The sequence below is a fragment of the Amblyomma maculatum genome, chromosome 4, assembly GCF_055883805.1.
Source record: "Amblyomma maculatum isolate TAMU_Amacu chromosome 4, ASM5588380v1, whole genome shotgun sequence".
Lineage (NCBI taxonomy): Eukaryota > Metazoa > Arthropoda > Arachnida > Ixodida > Ixodidae > Amblyomma > Amblyomma maculatum.
In genome coordinates this window covers 38,189,170-38,206,501 of record NC_139347.1, presented here as the reverse complement: position 1 = coordinate 38,206,501, position 17,332 = coordinate 38,189,170, and the positions used below count along the sequence as shown (strand labels likewise).

General features: G+C 47.6%; 1 protein-coding gene across 1 annotated transcript; it reads left to right on the top strand.

The window, feature by feature from the left end:
• Nucleotides 1-1,252: 1,252 nt before the first annotated feature.
• LOC146190754 (neprilysin-1-like) lies at nt 1,253-5,941 on the top strand. The gene is made up of 2 exons (XM_084599836.1): nt 1,253-1,455; nt 4,021-5,941. Exons 1-2 carry the CDS (start codon nt 1,253-1,255, stop codon nt 5,939-5,941), a joined length of 2,124 nt encoding a protein of 707 aa, XP_084455962.1.
• Nucleotides 5,942-17,332: the final 11,391 nt, after the last annotated feature.

Below are 17,332 nucleotides of genomic sequence, written 5' to 3'. Positions count from 1 at the left end.
CACTGAAGAAAGACGAGGAAAGAACCACGACTCCCGCTTATAAGCTTAATTCGTAGATATTGTACTTCCGCGTAGACTTGAAGATGGCTTGAAACGTTGAAACTAGGAAATTAGGAATAACGTTGCTACAACAACGCAGTGGGGGAAAAAGCAGATGTTGCGCCCTGCGTGGAAAGAAAGGCGACACATGAGCTGACGACGACGTCGACAACCGGCGGCCCGAGGCGCGAGCTTGCTGCGGGAGAGCCTTGCTGCGCGACGCGCACCTCAGCACAGCCGTCGTTTCTCGCCCGAGCCTGTTCGGCACCGAGAGCACGAAGGGTAGCACTCGGAGCAAGAAGCGCGTCGCCGTCGTCCACCACTGGCCATGGACCACCTTAAGTGTACCCAGCGGGTCTAATGACCACCCGTAACAAGGGGCTCGACCTGAAACAAAGCAGCTTTTTCTCAGCGCCCGGAATAAACACGTGAGTTCCGCTTGAATCCACGCCATGAGGCCGTTTTACTAGCTGCAGAACTGAGATAGTGCATGGACAAATGGGAGACTAAAGGCTCAGCAACAATGCTCAGCGCAGGCCTTCTTGTTCTCCCTACTTGTTCTTGCATTCTGTCTTGGCTTAATTGCTCTGTCATTGACAATGGACCTACATCAGCTAACACACGCGTATCCGCTCTGTTAAGGTCTTAACGTCATGGAGCGGGAGTCGGGAATACAGTGGCCACTAGACGAAGTCGTAAATGCTGGCTAACGTTTCTGTTCAACGAATGACAAGGAAACAGCATGTCAGCGTTTCTCTCTCGCACCAACATGTCTGTCATCATCTTCCGCGGCCTACCGTGCGCTAGCATTTCGTACGCCGAAATGAAATTTTTTTTTTTTTTTTTTTTTTTTTTACGCTTGGAGTATTTTTATTTTCGCGATTCATATCAAACTAGTTACGAACTGGGTAGTGTAAATCTTCAAATCATTTTGTATTCGGAGGCTTTTCATTGAGGACATAAACCAATGGGGCTTTGAGTGAGGCTGCGAAACGAATCTATAACACTCTCCGTGCACACATTTTGCTCAGCATTCTTTTGCGCATTATAGCGTACACCGACCGCTAAGGTTCCAAAGCAGGCGACTTCACGCCGGACCATGGCTTATGCTGCCATTATATGAGAGTCCCATTGTCAGCATGACCTTCAAGAAGCAAGACAATGAGGGAAGGCTGAACTGGTGAGCTCTCTCATCGCAGGTCACGACTTCAAGATGATGTCGGACGAGCTAAACGTGATCAACGAGGAGGACAAAGGGCGCGGGGTGACCAAGAACAAAATGTACGTGACGGCTGGCGCCGTGGGCGCCTGCGTCGTGGTCCTCATGCTGCTCTCAGTAGCCTCGGTCGGATCCAAGAAGGGAAGCGACGAGATGGGAATAGTTAATAGGCAGATCAACGTCGCTGGAACATGCAGGTGCGTTTTTACATTCAGGATCTTTTTTTTTTTTTTCTTTCGTGGTGTGCGAGCACAGGAAAATTGGAGAGGCCTTCGCCCTGCAGTGGGTATATATATAGTACGGCTGATGATGATGGTGATGGTGGTGGTGGTATGCAAGGCAGCATACTGTCCCTCAAAACAGACTGAACGCAAGCCCCCAGCTCACAAGTGACGTGTTCATGGATACAGCGCAGCCAGAGCCCTTAGTTGAAATACCCAGCAAAGTTATTGACGTGGTTGTTAAATTGTTAAACCACTGCACAACTGCGCACTGTAGACAGGCCATTGTACAGGCATAACTACCCTCTCAGCTCTCATGGCTCATTGTCATCGCTCTCGGTTTAACTATACGGCTACCGCATGCGGGACAAACACCGCTCCCTCCCGATCGTCAATCAGACCTGTCCTGCAGTGCCCCATACGAGTCCACCGTACAGCCCAGCACGTCTGTGTGCTGTGCGGTGTCAGCTCAGGTTAAATAACCTCGGGTAGTCAAAATCAAATCCGGAGTTTTCCAGTGTAGCGTCACTCATAGGTAAGAGCTGCACAAAAATTTCAAATTAAAATTTGTTTTTATTCTAAAGCGTGAGAAGTTGTCAATGTGGACAGATCCATTTTGCGCGACAGAGACAAGACAACCGTCACTTTGATTCACTAACACCATTCACCGTTAGGACTAACATAAGGGTTGTTTCAACGCTAAACGCGAATCGTAAGATGTTTCTATCGGTTAAACCGCTCGCTTATTAGCTCTGAAATTTGGCACACAGATAGCATACAACCATCTTATCGATTTTAGAGCGAGTGTTATACTTTTCCCGTGCCAAACCTGAAGGTCATGTACTTCTGAGAAATGACTTTAGGTGCGGCGCCCAGAGCAGGCGGCGCTCGCTTCTGCTTCGCTTCTTCTACTTCGCAGACCTGCTGGTACTGCTTCTTCATACACTTTATTAGTACCAGTACATATCTCCACAAATGTATACAACGCTGACTGACACAATGCCACACAGCCTTCCGTCCCCTGCCTGCTCTCTTCATCCACTGTCACCGCTGCCCATCTGGATCACCTCATGGGACCCCTCCCTTCAAGATGCCCTCGACACCTTCGTGTCCCGGCTGTGCTGTCCTTGAGTTTCGAAGTGACAGCCATGGAGGAGTCCCCCGCTGTAATAAGTGCTTCGGCTGCGTTTCATTGATGTTCGGAAGCAGCCATGGGAGAGTTAACTACTGCAAACCCTGTCTGACCATGCTTAATCGAGCCTCCGCTTTGTAAACTAGGTTCAACCGGATTGAACCTCAGCAATTTTATACCATTCTACATGTCGTACTTGCCTGATTCGAGATTAATACAAATTCGCGCCATCTGAAGCATCGGCGAACCAGAAAACGAGGCTTCTTTTGGGTTGTTGTCAATGCTGCCGGCGAAGCGCATTTCGGATCCTGATCTAATTACCTAAATACTACTGGGCACAAAAGTTTCCAGGACGCATCATCAGGAATCGAAAGCAATAGCTCTGTTGTTAGCCGGTATCCGGAGACGAGACTTAACCGTCCGAAAGTTGGACTCTCATGCTTAACATCAGCCCGTGAAATCAATAGATCGTCAAAGTGGTACTTTTATGTCAAATTTGCTTTTTCGTGTTCCGGAAACGTTTGTTCCCAGTAGTACATCATCCAAACTAGAATTGAAACGATAAGCGATTGTATGCTATCTGTGTGCCGAATTTCATCGCGACTAAGCAAGCATTTTAACCGACAGAAACATTTTACGCCGGGTTTAGCGTTGGACAGAATGTATTTAAAACCACTCGTTCCACAACTGGCTGGAATGTTTTGCCCAATGCAGCAGTAAGTACCATAAACTCCATTGAAAGAACAGACGATTGGACTCATCAACTGATTGGCTTTGTGTTTCAATACTTTAAATTGCATTGCCCCTCCTGCAATGTCCCTCAAAGGCCTGCAGTACTCTGTGAATAAAAATGAGATATGTTGCTTCGCGACGGTCACCCACACGTACCTACCTGTCATCAACTCTGCGACTTATAATGTCACCTAACTGAACCACCAGTCACTAGCTTTCCTTGTTAAACGTCCAGTACACGTCTTGAACAATTATATAATAGCGCAAAGAGACAAGGACGAGGCGAGACGACAAGGACGGCGCTGATCAGCCCCGTCCTCGTCGTTTCGCCTCGTCCTTGTCTCTTTGCGCTGTTATATATTTGTTCAAGAGATGTACCAACACGCCCAATTTACCACGTTAGTCCAGTACACGTCACTTTCCTCTTGATTTCAAATTGGATGTCGTTCATAAGCATTCGTATTAAGTATTGGCTCCCGCCGCTAACTTCCCACTATAATTTGTGCGCTGCCGTCTACAAAACTCATTAACCACAGGTTAACACTGGCTTTTTTTCTCACACTATGAAAGGCTCCCTGCACATTGATTGTCAGAAAAACGGCTTGCGAGGGTCATGCATCTTGGCCCCTTTTGACAGCCTCGCGTGCCATTTTTTTTTTTTTTTTTTTTTTTTTCAGATCTCACGCCTGCAACCAACTCAGCTCAAAGCTGAATGAGACCATAAGCACTAGTGAGGCTCCTTGCAAGAACTTCTATCGCTTTGTCTGCTCCGGGAAGCAGGACAGAATGGTGGAGCAGGCACAAACGGCCACAGCGGAAGGAGTTTTCGGCGCATCTTGGGTCACTGATACCCTGAAGGAGTCGTTTCGCAAAGTCGAAGCCAATCCCAAGATCCCGGTTCGGTCGCAAACGGAAGCGCAAAAGTTTCTTACTTTTTACCTCTCCTGTTACCACAGTATGGCACCGGGATCAAGAAGCACTCGAAGCCTCAAGCACTACATGCACACGTTCAATTATTCTTGGCCCAAAGTTAGAATCCATGAAAAGGAGTCGTTCGACCTGCTAGTCCGCATGGAGCTCGACTTCAACATTGGGGCTTTCTTCCGATTCGGCATCTCTCTAAAGAGGCAGAACGCGTGGGACTTCACTCTGAAGCCGCCAAAAATATCCAAATTTATGTTCTCGCCCACTCGAAAAGAAAACTACAGGAAGTACCTGGAGAAAGTGGTCAAAGGCATGGGAGGTGGCATAAAACACAGCAGCATTGTGGATTCGATAGCCAAATTTGAGGAGGAGCTCTTCGAGTTGGCTGTGATGGAGAAGAAACAGCGAGTGCACCTGAAGAACCTATCCTTGTTGACACCAACGATCGGCCCTGAAGTGTGGATGGAGACGTTCAGCAAGTACTTCGTGCTCTCCAAGTTTCTGGATAACCATACCATGCTAATCACTAGCCCAGAGTACTTCAAGAAGCTCTTTAACTCGCTCTCCAAGAAAGATGGCGCATTGTACCTGGGATGGAGGATATTCCGATTTGGCAGCTGCTTTACACACGAGTTCAGGGCTCTTGAGGAAAGCCTGGAACTGAACGTCGACTCATGTAGCCACCCCGTGAGTGACGCCCGAGAGTACTGCAAGGAGTACGCGTCGAAGATGATGCTACCCCAGATGTTGGCCTTCGCGACAGAATCGCTCACCAGCAAGGAAGAGGTGCGGTCAGTGGTGGACATTGCAGACACCGTGAAGACGGAGATTCTTAAAGGTCTCAACATCAACCCGATTCTGGACAACAAAACTAGGACCACGGCCATGCAGAAGATGCGGAAGGCCCGCTTCGTGCTGCCGGAGATCGGGTTTCGCGCCGAAAACACGAGCGTGACCGCATTCCCCGATTTGGGAGCGGATTTCCTCGAAAACTGGGTGCGCGTCGTGCCACGAGCCGGTTTCCCGTCCAGGGACTACGAAATCGAGGAAGCCATTAAGAAGCTGTACGACAGCCAGGTGAAGTACGACGTCTACGGCAACGAGCTGCACCTGCCAATCGCGAGCACCAAGGGACCCCTGTACTCCGCGGACCTTCCAGGGTCCACCATCTACGCCGTGCTCGGAAGGGTTATCGCGCACGAGCTGCTCCACGGCCTCGACGCCCAAGGGCGCGATGTCAACAACGGCGAGTTGCAGCCGTGGTGGAGCGATGAGTTTGCCGAACTGTACAACGCGAAGGCAGCCTGCTACGGCAGTCAGTACGAGACCTCTGGTAACGTCACCAACAGCACCATCCAGGAAGACGTTATTGACAACGCTGCGGTACGGTACGCGTACGCCGCGTTCAAGGCAGCTCTGCCGTCCGACAGAGTTGCAAACGTACTGGGCGGGCTGAGCTCGTTCAACCCAGACCAGACGTTTTTCATCACGTACTGTCATAGCTCTTGCGAAGGAACAGCCGATCACCCCGAGTCACATGGCGGGTGGACCAAGTACTCGGAAGCCCACAACCGTTGCAATATGCCGCTTATGAACATGGAGGAGTTCGCACACGCTTTCTCGTGCTCGCAGCAAGACCCCATGAACCCCGCCAAAAAATGCTCCCTCTGGTGATACAGTGACCGGCGGCCGGGCGAAGAACAAGCCTGTGAAAATAAAAGATCTACTGAGGCGCAGTTGATGCTCCTTACGTACACATGACGACGCGCTTCCACGGAACAGAGTATCCAATCTCGCCAGACCTTTGACACTGTCCGTTTTATGCGATTTCGGTAGGCTAAATGTTCAGCATGCTTACCTAGACGAGCTTAATGCACCTTTTAACGTGCACATAACACAATACTTCCTACCTACTCAATGAAAACAGTGGCTTGCAACAACTATGAACGTAATGGAAAGTGAGCCATCAAAATTTAGCTTTAATGCGATTGTAAAGGCCCGGTCCTACAAAAAACCCGATGTTGTCGGCGGTGGTATACATTGGCAGGTGGCATACATGAGAGTGAACTCGATGGTCATCGAGTTTTTTGGCGTCGCGAGACCACATGGCATGGCTGACATAGCAGATGCTGCCAACTGGGTCTTCCTAGGTGTGATCGGAATCCAGCCTTCAGGATCCTTGTGTTTCGAGTCAGACATTCGGCCTATAGGGCACATAAACATGTTTTCACGGCTTGCATGTTAAAGCAGGGCTTCATGTATATCTCGAGTGGTCTTTCATCTAATGTAGCTTATGATTGTATGCTAATGAGTATGCGTGTGATAATAGTTAAGCGGCTAAGCAAATGAGAATTTACATGGGGAGATGGAAAAATGGAGCCATTAAAGCTATCGCGTCATCTCGTAGCTTAACTTCCCCTCCCCTAGTTCTTTAGTGTGCTGAAAGGATCCACAAGACGAACTTTGTAACTTTGTGTGCGATCACGCTGATTGGCTAGGCTGTTTCCTGACGTCATTAGCCGTAGCAACCTACCGGGATCCTAGTGTCCCTCGCTTAAATTCGCGGTATAAAAAAATTACTATCATGGTCTGGCAGGTGATCGCTGGGCAGTTAACAAAGCCTGGCGCACTGATTAGTCGGTGGCTTCTATGACGTCATGAGACAAGATAGCCAACATCAAAGTGGTAGTAGAGGGCCTAGAGGTGCCGCAGGTCGAGGAGATGAGGGTCCTGGGTATGGTTATCAATCATAAAGACAACAATACCAATACCATAAAGAAATTAGCAACATATGCGGATCAAGTGCAGGGCATTATTCAGAAGGATAACAGTAAAAGGGAGAGGTCTAAAAGAGAGAAGCCTCCTAAGAATATCACAGGCGTACATAACAAGCAGAATCTGCTATGCAACGCCGTACTTAAATATGAACAAAGAGAAGATAAATAAACTAGACAGGATACTGAGGAAATGTGCCAAGAGGGCTCTGGGACTTCCCATATCCGCATCAACGGAACGTCTTGAGAAAATGGGTTTCCACAACAGATGGACCGAGCTAGCTGAGGGAGTTAGAATAGCTCAGCTGGAGCGACTTAGCCAATCTGAAACAGGAAGAAAAATACTAGAATGGATAGACATCCAACCGGGATACACTGCTCATAAGACAGTGGATATCCCGGAAGAGGTAAGAGCCAGGATACGCGTCCCGCCTATGCCAAAAAATATGCACCCCGAATATAACAAAGAGAGGCGCGGGCATAGAGCCAGAGCCTACGAGAAAAGAATAGGAGAACAACCAGCAGAACAAGTGGCCTACGTAGATGCTGCATGTGGACGGCAAGGAGCAGCCGTATCCGCAGTAGTCGACGGAACAGGAGCACCTGTAGTATCGGCTTCAAGCCGCACGAGAGACGCCAACGCGGCGGAGGAATTGGCAGTAGCGCTCGCTTGTGTCGGTACCAAGGCTAAATTCATACTATGCGATAGCAAAAATGCGGTCAGAAATTTTGGGAAGGGAAGAATATCAGAAGAAGCTAAACGAGTCCTCGAATCGAGGCCGCTTGAGCGCAACGTGGAAATTATATGGATACCAGCACATGAATCCATCGCAGGGAATGAGGCTGCTCACGAGTTTGCCCGAGCTCTCTATCACCGGGCGGCTGCCGAGCAGCCCTCTTGCATGGATATAAAAGATAGCCTAATCTCGTATAAAGAGGTTACAGAGCACTATAAACTACGCAGAAGGGTCTATCCGCCGCCAGACCGTTCCCTCGGAAACGGGGAAGCAATTGCATGGAGGAGACTACAAGGGGGCAATCATATTAGTCCCTTTTGGGTATATGCAACAATTTCAAAAGATGAAAAGGATCTACATTGCATAACATGTGGGAGATGGGGCACTCTAGATCATATTATTTGGGAATGTAACAACAGCCCAGGAGCTAAAGAAAATATAGATAGAGACGCCTGGGAGACCCTGCTGCGAAGCGAGGACCCCGCTCAGCAGCAGCAAGCCATCCGCCTGGCGGCTGAGGCCGTGAAGCAACAATGCATATTCACCAGACCTTAGTTCGCGAGGCTCCTGAGTAAGGCTCCATCAGGCCTGCGTGCCGGGGAGTCCGAAACGGAGCTTCTTCTCGGTGGAAATAAAGGTTTTCAACAACAACAACCTGATCAGAGTCCTTCAACACTTTTTAAAACATTACAGGACTATGGCATGATCTATAATGGGAATGAGCTGCCAGCGGGCAGCTCCTTTCATATGGAAAGGTGAGATGGAAATCGAATACCGTCGAATGACGTATGCCGTCGTCCTAATCGGCGCGAGGACGCAATCAAGTGTCCTCGCGCGGGTAATTCAAACAGGTCAGTATAGCTTTCGGCATTGAAGAGGACCCCACCGCAGGGAGGGAACCCCTCTCGAACTTATGCCTAAAAACTCTTCCACAATAAAGTTTTTCTCCCCCTCCTGTGACTGACCATGATGGTTATAAATTTCTACCTTGACTTGGCATTTGAGCTTGACCTCGGTGGCGTAGCCAGGGGTGAGGGAGGGCAGGGTTTTAGATTTTTCTTATTGTCATGCAGCGCCAACTTGCTCTCCAATCTCCATCCCTTGCATGCAACGCCCAGCTGCTTCCTTCGTTTTGTCTGTTCTTTTTTTCTCGTTCGTGGTCGGTCTCCTTGCTTCAGCAGGATAATTGTTACTGTAGCCCTCCCCACTGGTTTCCCGCGCTCTCGTCCAGCGACGTTCTTGAGGTGAAACATGGAGCCAATAAAGCTGTCGCGTCACCCCGCAGCTTAACTCCCTCGTCCCTTTTTTTTTCTTTTTTTTCTACAATGTGCTCAGTATACTAATAGGATCACACAGAACGAGCATCGGAATTTTATGTGCGATCACGCTGATTGGCTGATTGGCAATGTTACGACCGTGCATCCGCATTTGCGCGCTCTATTGTTCGCTCTGGGCCCTGGGTAAACGGCTCATCCAGTCGCTTCTCGCTATGAACTCTTAACGCTTGCCATTTTGCTGATGTACCCTTCTTTTTCGTGTAAATAATCTTGTAAATAAGTTTCTCAAAGTGCCATTAAACCTGCTTGTACATATTTCACCAACTTCGAAGATTCAATCCTACTTCAACCCCGAGTCTCTGCACGCTACCAAGTGAAGGCCGGGTCGACATAGCCCCAGCGTCACGACAACTGGTGACCAGCGTTGGGATCTGAATCTACAAGCCACAACATCTGATGACTGGAGGTGGGATCTGGATCTACAAGCTACAACATCTGGTGATTCGAGGTGGATCAGAATCTACAAGCCACAACATCTGGTGATCGGAGGTGGCATCTCAAGCAACAAGCAGGAGCAACAATCGGCCAACAAGAGAGCAGCTCGGAACATCGATCGCATGTGTGGGTGAGTGCTTGGCTTTTCTTCTGATGTGGACCAGGTTCTAGAACAGGGTTAGATTTTAGAACTGGTAAAAAGTGTTGAAACGCCTTTAGGTTTGGTAGTTTGCACTGTTGTTTTGGAAGTAGCCGACACTCGGAGCGATCATGGACCTACAAAAGCTGCAGAAACCGGAACTGTTGCAATTGTGTGAGGAATTGGGAATTGATACAAGTGGTTTGGCACGAAAACCTTTGATTATAAAGGCAATCACAGATTTGGGAGCCGATGATGAGGAGCTCAGTGAAGCATGGAACCTCATCGCCCAAAAAAAGGAGGAGCAGCTCAGACAGCAGAAAGAGCGGGAAAAAGAGGAAAAGAGGCGTGAGCGTGAACTTGAGAGGGAAAAAGAGGAAAGGGAGCGCGAACGTCAGAGGGAAAAAGAGGAAAGGGAGCGCGAACGTCAGAGGGAAAAAGAGGAAAGGGAGCGCGAACGTCAGAGGGAAAAAGAGGAAAGGGAGCGTGAACTTGAGAGGGAAAAAGAGGAAAGGGAGCACGAACGTGAGAAGCTTGAAAGAGAAGCAAAAAAGCTGGACCAAGAAATTGAGCTCCGGAAATTAGAACTAGAGTTGAGCAAGAGGTCGGGCGATTGTCCCCAGCTAGCGGTACCTCGTCTCAACAAGGAGGCAGATTTCAAGATGTCAAAGTACATGCAGCCATATGTGATATCAGGGGATATCGGTCTGTATCTGGCTAACTTTGAGCGAACCTGCGAAAAACTGTCCTTCCAGCGAGACACTTGGTCTCAGAGATTATTGACGGTTCTGCCCAGCGATGCAGCGGAGGTTGTCGCGCGGCTAAGCAAGGAGGACGCGGACAACTACGAGAAGGTCAAAGCTTGCCTTCTGAGAAAGTATAGGCTTAGCGCCGAGGCGTTCAGACAACGTTTTCGGAACGCTACTAAGTCCAGGGACGAGAGTTACCCTGAATTCCTGTACAATTTAAGAGTAAATTTGGGCGAGTGGCTAAAGAGCACAGATTCCTACAGTGATAGGGACGCTGTAGTCGAGCGAATTCTTTTGGAGCAGTTTTATAACTGCCTCCCAGAAAAAGAAAGAAATTGGTTACAGGACAGAGGCGAAATTAAGTCGGCAACTGAAGCTGCCGAACTTATTGAGGAGTATGCTTCGCGCCGACAATTCAGCAACCCAGCAGTGGATAGGCCCCGCAATCCCAAGTTCAGTGTGGAAAACCGTCAGGAAAGGCACTTTGCTAGAGTTGGAAACGAAGAAATGAAGGTTTCTTCAGGCAAATTCCCTAGAAAGGACGGCAGTGAGAAAAGTGGGGAAGTGACCAACGTGCAGAACACAAAGAATAAGCTTGAGGCTAGGAAGCCGCTCACATGCTTTAGGTGTAATGAGCAGGGTCACATTGCCGTCAACTGCCGGAAAGAAAAGATTGCTTTCTCGTATGTCAGGGACTGCGATGAAAATATGCAGCTTTTAGAACCCTACCTGCATGACCTAGTAGTCAACGGGAAGCCTTGCAAGGTACTGCGCGATTCGGCCGCAACGATGGATGTTGTCCATCCGGCGTATGTATCGCCTTCCGACTATACAGGACAGTGTGCATGGATCCGACAAGTAGTTGAGGAACAGAGTGTGTGCTTGCCGATCGCGAACGTGGTCATCGAGGGCCCTTTCGGCGAATTAACAACCGAGGCTGCCGTTTCAGGAAAGCTTCCTAAAAGCTATCCGTATTTGTTTTCCAACAAATCGGACATGCTACTGCGAAAGAGGGGCATCCTGTTCGGAGACAGAGTTGTGCAAGCCTTAACACGTTCAAAGGCGCGAGAACTAGCTACACTGCTCATACCAGAAAATTCCACAGCGGAGGAAACGGCAGTTAAAACAGTGGTCGATGTGGAAGATAGCGGGTCAGAAAACTTTGAGAGCGAGGCATCTCAGATAATTCTACTTGAAAGTGAGCTTGATGAGACGCGGAATGAGGACGTTCTTGAGAGTAACCTCTTGTCGCCAGTGTCTAGTAATCTCCCGAGACTTTTAAGTGGAACCCGAGAGGACTTAGCTATGGAGCAAGCAGTGGTAAATCTAACGTTAAACCTTCCCGAGGAGATGGGGGACAACTTGATTTGCCTCAGGGGAAAAGGAAGCAACGCTCAGGAGCTTCTCAAAAAGACGGAGCAGAGAGGAGAACTAAAGAAATCCCAGCTGTCCGATCGGGGCGAGATAATAACAGAGTTTGAGGCCTGCTTCGTGGACAGGCCAGGCAGAACTGATTTGACTGAGCACGATATTGAGCTGACTTCAGACGTGCCAGTGCGATCAAGGTGCTACCGATTTTCTCCAAGGCAAAGAGAAATTCTGGATAGGGAAGTAACTCGCATGCTGGAATTGGGAGTAATAAAACCCTCGGAAAGCGATTATGCTTCGCCTATGATCTTAGTAGAAGCTCCAGGTAAAGACCCTAGGCCTGTGGTAGACTACCGAAAGCTAAATTCTCTCACCAGGGATCAAGTGTATCCTATTCCGAATATTGAGGAGAGAGTAGAACAGGTCAGTAGAGCGGCATATGTGACTACGCTGGACCTTACTCGAGGATACTGGCAAGTACCGCTCACTGAACGCGCCAGCAGATACGCGGCTTTCGTCACTCCGACGGGCAGCTACCAGCCAACAATGATGAGTTTCGGGCTCAAAAATGCTCCATTTTGTTTTTCCCGACTCATGGATAGGGTTTTAAAGGGGTGTGAAACATTCGCAGTGCCTTATTTAGATGACATTGCGGTTTTTTCCGACTCATGGGCGGACCATATGGTACATCTAAGAGCTGTACTGAGCCTTTTGCGTCAAGCTGGACTAACCGTAAAGGCCGAGAAATGTTGCCTGGCAAGGGCGACCGTGGACTACTTGGGTCACAATGTAGGTCAAGGTTTCAGGAAACCCAGCGAGATTAAGATTTCTGCGGTAGCAGACTACCCGCGGCCGAGCACGAAGACGGAAATTCGAGCATTCCTAGGTCTGACTGGATACTACAATCACTACATCCCTAACTATTCAGCTTTGGCCAGCCCTCTGACCGACGCTCTCCGCAAGACAGAACCGACAAATGTAGTCTGGGACGAACAAAAGGAAGCCTCCTTCGTAAACCTGAAGGCTGTGCTGATTAGTCGTCCGGTATTGCGAGCTCCAGACTATGCCCGAGAATTCACGGTCCAGTGTGATGCCAGTGATCGAGGGTTAGGTGCTGTTCTCTGCCAGAGAGATGACGACGGTAATGAGCACCCCGTGCTCTACCTGAGCAGAAAACTGAGTTCTAGAGAGAGAGCTTATTGCGCGTCAGAGAAAGAGTGCGCTTGCATTGTATGGGCCATTCAAAAATTGCAGTGCTATCTTGGAGGGGCCAAATTCACCGTAGAGACGGACCATTGTCCCCTGGCTTGGCTGCAAACTGCGACATCGAAGAACAGTCGCCTTCTTAGGTGGAGCTTGATTTTACAGCAGTACAATTTTGAAATAAGATACAAAAAGGGGAAGTTAAATGGGAATGCGGACGCGCTTAGCCGCTCTTTCTAAGCGGTCCGAGATGTTCCTCACCATGTATCGAAATTGATAATCAGGTTTTTTTTTTTTTTTTCCGTGCGCTTGTATATGTGTGACTATGTAAAGCAGCACGTTTGGTTTTCTAGGCATACGTGGGTCCTGAACGTCTTGAGAGTGGGCTTTTCTCGAACAACAATGGCAGTTTTCTTTTAACCTGGTCTCTTCAGACGGGAGCCGAGTGCTTGTTTAGACATGTGGTTGAGTTTCAGACAGCTCGAGCAATTTGGCCTACAACAATCAAGACAACGCGACAAGCAACAGCGAGCTTCAAGCGTTCACGTGCAGGCCATTAAGTCGTCTCTTCATGCAGCAGCGGCGACTGCTGCCCTCCGTGACTCTTCTGGCGGGGGAGGAGGCTGTTACGACCGTGCATCCGCATTTGCGCGCTCTATTGTTCGCTCTGGGCCCTGGGTAAACGGCTCATCCAGTCGCTTCTCGCTATGAACTCTTAACGCTTGCCATTTTGCTGATGTACCCTTCTTTTTCGTGTAAATAATCTTGTAAATAAGTTTCTCAAAGTGCCATTAAACCTGCTTGTACATATTTCACCAACTTCGAAGATTCAATCCTACTTCAACCCCGAGTCTCTGCACGCTACCAAGTGAAGGCCGGGTCGACATAGCCCCAGCGTCACGACAGCAATTATCACTTCTTAATTTCGAGATGCCCGACGCGTCGGAGCCAGCTCGACTCTTCCTTCAGAGCTGACGCAGGGCTTCTTGTATGCAGCTGTAAGTAAACGAAACCAGAGGCAAGGATGGGCAAATACAGGAGGGAGAACAATAACAGAGTGGAACGTTGAGCTAGTTGGTCAAACATCTTGCAAAAAGGCAGCAGAGCAGGCAACACGACAGAAGAAGCACACACAGAAGGACAGTGCTGCAAGGACGCAAGGACACAAGGACAGGAGGGAGGATTAGAAGGAGTGGGTGTTGAATTTCATTTCATTTATTTCATCCTTAAACCCTATGTTGATGGCGGCAGACGCAGGTGCTCGCTTGCGTCGTTTTTTTCTTTTCCTTTGTGAGCACGTGGCCAACGACGAGCTAAGACTGGTAGGTAAACCCAGGAAGATTGCCTCTTGTCCGGTTGACGTTTGTATGGGGACTGATTCAGGAGGGCGTCTTTTTCGATAATTGTTCTCGATCTCCGGGATGGATGTTTCTTGGTAGTTTATTTTGTGGCCAGGTTTTCGGAATGTTCGGCTATATGTTGTGTTCTCTTAAATATGTTCTCAATTTCTTTACATTAGGTATTGCTTTGCCATTGTTGCAGTAGGCGCAGGAAATTTTTTAAACAATGCCTTGAGGTCTTTCTCTAAATGGTCGATCTTTGCAAATGGGTAGCGCGCTCCTCAAAGTGTTCGAAGGCTTGTGGATTGCTCGCATGCCTTCTTTTTTCAGCATACGGGATGATGGCGGTGTCATCGTCACCATCCCAGTTAGGCTTGGACTAAATAAGAAAGCTGGTCAGACTAGCCTTTCAATTAAGTGATACTTTTTTCAACTTGACAATAATTTTATTAATCACGAAAACTATCGCATTATCTGTATTTGCAGAAAAATGCAACAATTCAAAATTTTTTACAGGCACATCACAATATGGAATGTCCTATTGGCAAACTCGGCGTTTTGAAACTTGTTCAACTGTGCACGCTTTCTTGTTTATTTTGTAAATGTATGCTATCATGTGATGCATGCTTTTTGTCGTACCGACCTCTCCTGCTTGGTCATAGTACACTCTGAATATTTTCTGAATGAAATAGAAATGTTTTCTTCGTTTTATTTTATTTTTTTTTTTTTTTTTGCGTGGAAGTAGGCTTGTGGAAGTAAAGATAATCAGGTAACTTGCTACCCAGGCTAAGTACCATATTTACTGAATTTTATGCATCCTCTTTTTTTCATGATCGCAATACCGAAATTGAGATGGTTTCAGACCTCCCCCGGTTTTCGTGGCGCTATCCTGACGAGACAGGGCCGAGAAATAACATTTTATTTCGCACATTGGCAAACATCTTCGACAAACACGACTACAGTTCGCTTGAACTTAAGCTATGGCAGCCCTCTTCAAGCTCATTCTGACTTCCGTTACGGCTGTCATGCAGATCATGACGCCAAACAAAGCAACGTTGGCGCGCGATGCCTGCGAAACCTGCCGAGCTCTGTCGAATGACCGCCGATTCCAGGTCCGCGTGACAATTATTAACATGCTGATAGCGTTATCGGGTCGCTGTCGGTCCGATTTCGGCGTTCTGTGCCGCCAGTTGTGTGTGGCTGAACGCCTTAACACAAGCCGCAAATTGCGCCGCGGACGTCGCGCCACCCCGGGACTCCGACGTTACCGGCACGACGACTGAGATAGCAAGCGCGCTGGCACCCTTGTTTATGCGCTATTCCTCAGAAAAAAAGAAGCGGGGGGTGCTTAGATTCGCATGCAAACATTTTCTCTTTTTTTTTTCGCCTTGCTACTATGACAAGCAGAGTGCATATAATCATGGTGCTGGAAAGTGACAATGATGGATTACAGGGCTCATTTCAGGCCATGCTAATTTCTTTTAGAGCACCACTGATAGGTGTCGCTTTTTAGGTAAATTGTGAACAAGCCCTGACGAAAGCATTTTTCAGCAGTATTCCTTAATAATCAGCGCAATTCTGGCTTTAACACAAGAACAGCTACAACTTCCTGGGTACCACAAAAGCTACTACTGGCTGTGGATGTACCCCACATCCCACATCATCGTAAAATTCATTACATAGTACTCCAAATTTAATGCACATGCGGTAGTACATTGCATTGTATACAAGGAAGACTTGTACACAAGGAATCGCACGGAAAACATCCATTTGATGATCTGTATGGTATTTGCAGTGGCGGTCAGCAATAAAAAATGTTGTGCTCAAGACTAATTTGAAGTTTACCTCAAAGTCACTGCTTCATGATGATGCACTGTATAAAATAATTGCAGCTGAAATGCGCACCAAAAACAGTCACAGCCTCGGTCCGAAGCTTTCCTATGCTAACCTTGATTACACAAATCAAAAGTAGCACAGGCAAAGAGTGACGATTAAACGGAATACAAAAGCAGCAAGTAGCTCTAGTCATGTTGTTAGAGTTTTTATTCTTTGTGCCCATTCTTCTCATACTGCTTTAAATTGTTATAATGTTTGTAAACGACATGCAAAATCACTGGAAGCAGTTAGAATCTAATCAGCCTAGCACAGCTGCCACTGAAAATTCAATTTGGTTGGCTCTAACCATTTTGAAACACATATATATATGGACCCGGTTAAAGTGTATGCTCTACACAATGTTAACATTCTTATCCAGTTCCCTTTAGGAGCTGTTTCCCATAACAGCAAACCAATCCCAGCTAAGATTCATCTCACAGAGAAAGGTATACACATAGCCAGAACCATAGCCTCAAAGAGCCTACAATCTTTGGACTGGTACTACCTGAAAATGCAGACAGTTTAACCAGATATAACCCAACTGATATCAGCTGATCCTGGCCACATATAGCCAGGTGGTTTCCATATCATTGTTGACCTAATATAAAAACCATTTAGATTTTAGTGGGTTTATGAGTAACTGCTTCAAAGTTCACTTCTAGCTACACTTGGTTCCTGCCAAAACAAGCTACTTTTCAAAAGCAGTTTAAAACTGGTGCCCACAGATTTCTGCTTCACAGAAATTGCATTGCTGGAAAATCGTTTCAAGAATTAATTCATGTTTATCTGTAATTAATTCACTGCTATCTCAAAAATACATGCATTTCATGCAAAACTGTGTTGCATACATACTGGAAGACCAAATTCCTGGAAGTTCAATTCGTTGACATAATTAAATTGAAAAAAAAGAGTATAAGAGATGGAATAACACCCAGTGGTATACCAGCCTTTACTGACAGTTCCCTGTGAAGTTTAGTTAAGAGTGTCAAATATTCCAAACAAAACAACCAAGAATACCATGGTGGAGGGCTCCGGTAACTTCGACAAGCTGGTGTACTTTAGCGTCCTGCGACATTGCACAATACACAAACACCTTGCTTTTCGTCAT

Excerpts from the sequence above, each read along its gene's own strand:
- LOC146190754 (XM_084599836.1), top strand. The coding sequence starts at position 1,253 with ATGATGTCGGACGAGCTAAACGTGATCAACGAGGAGGACAAAGGGCGC. Across the intron at positions 1,456-4,020 it reads AACGTCGCTGGAACATGCAG|ATCTCACGCCTGCAACCAAC; the intron begins GTGCGTTTTTAC and ends TTTTTTTTTCAG.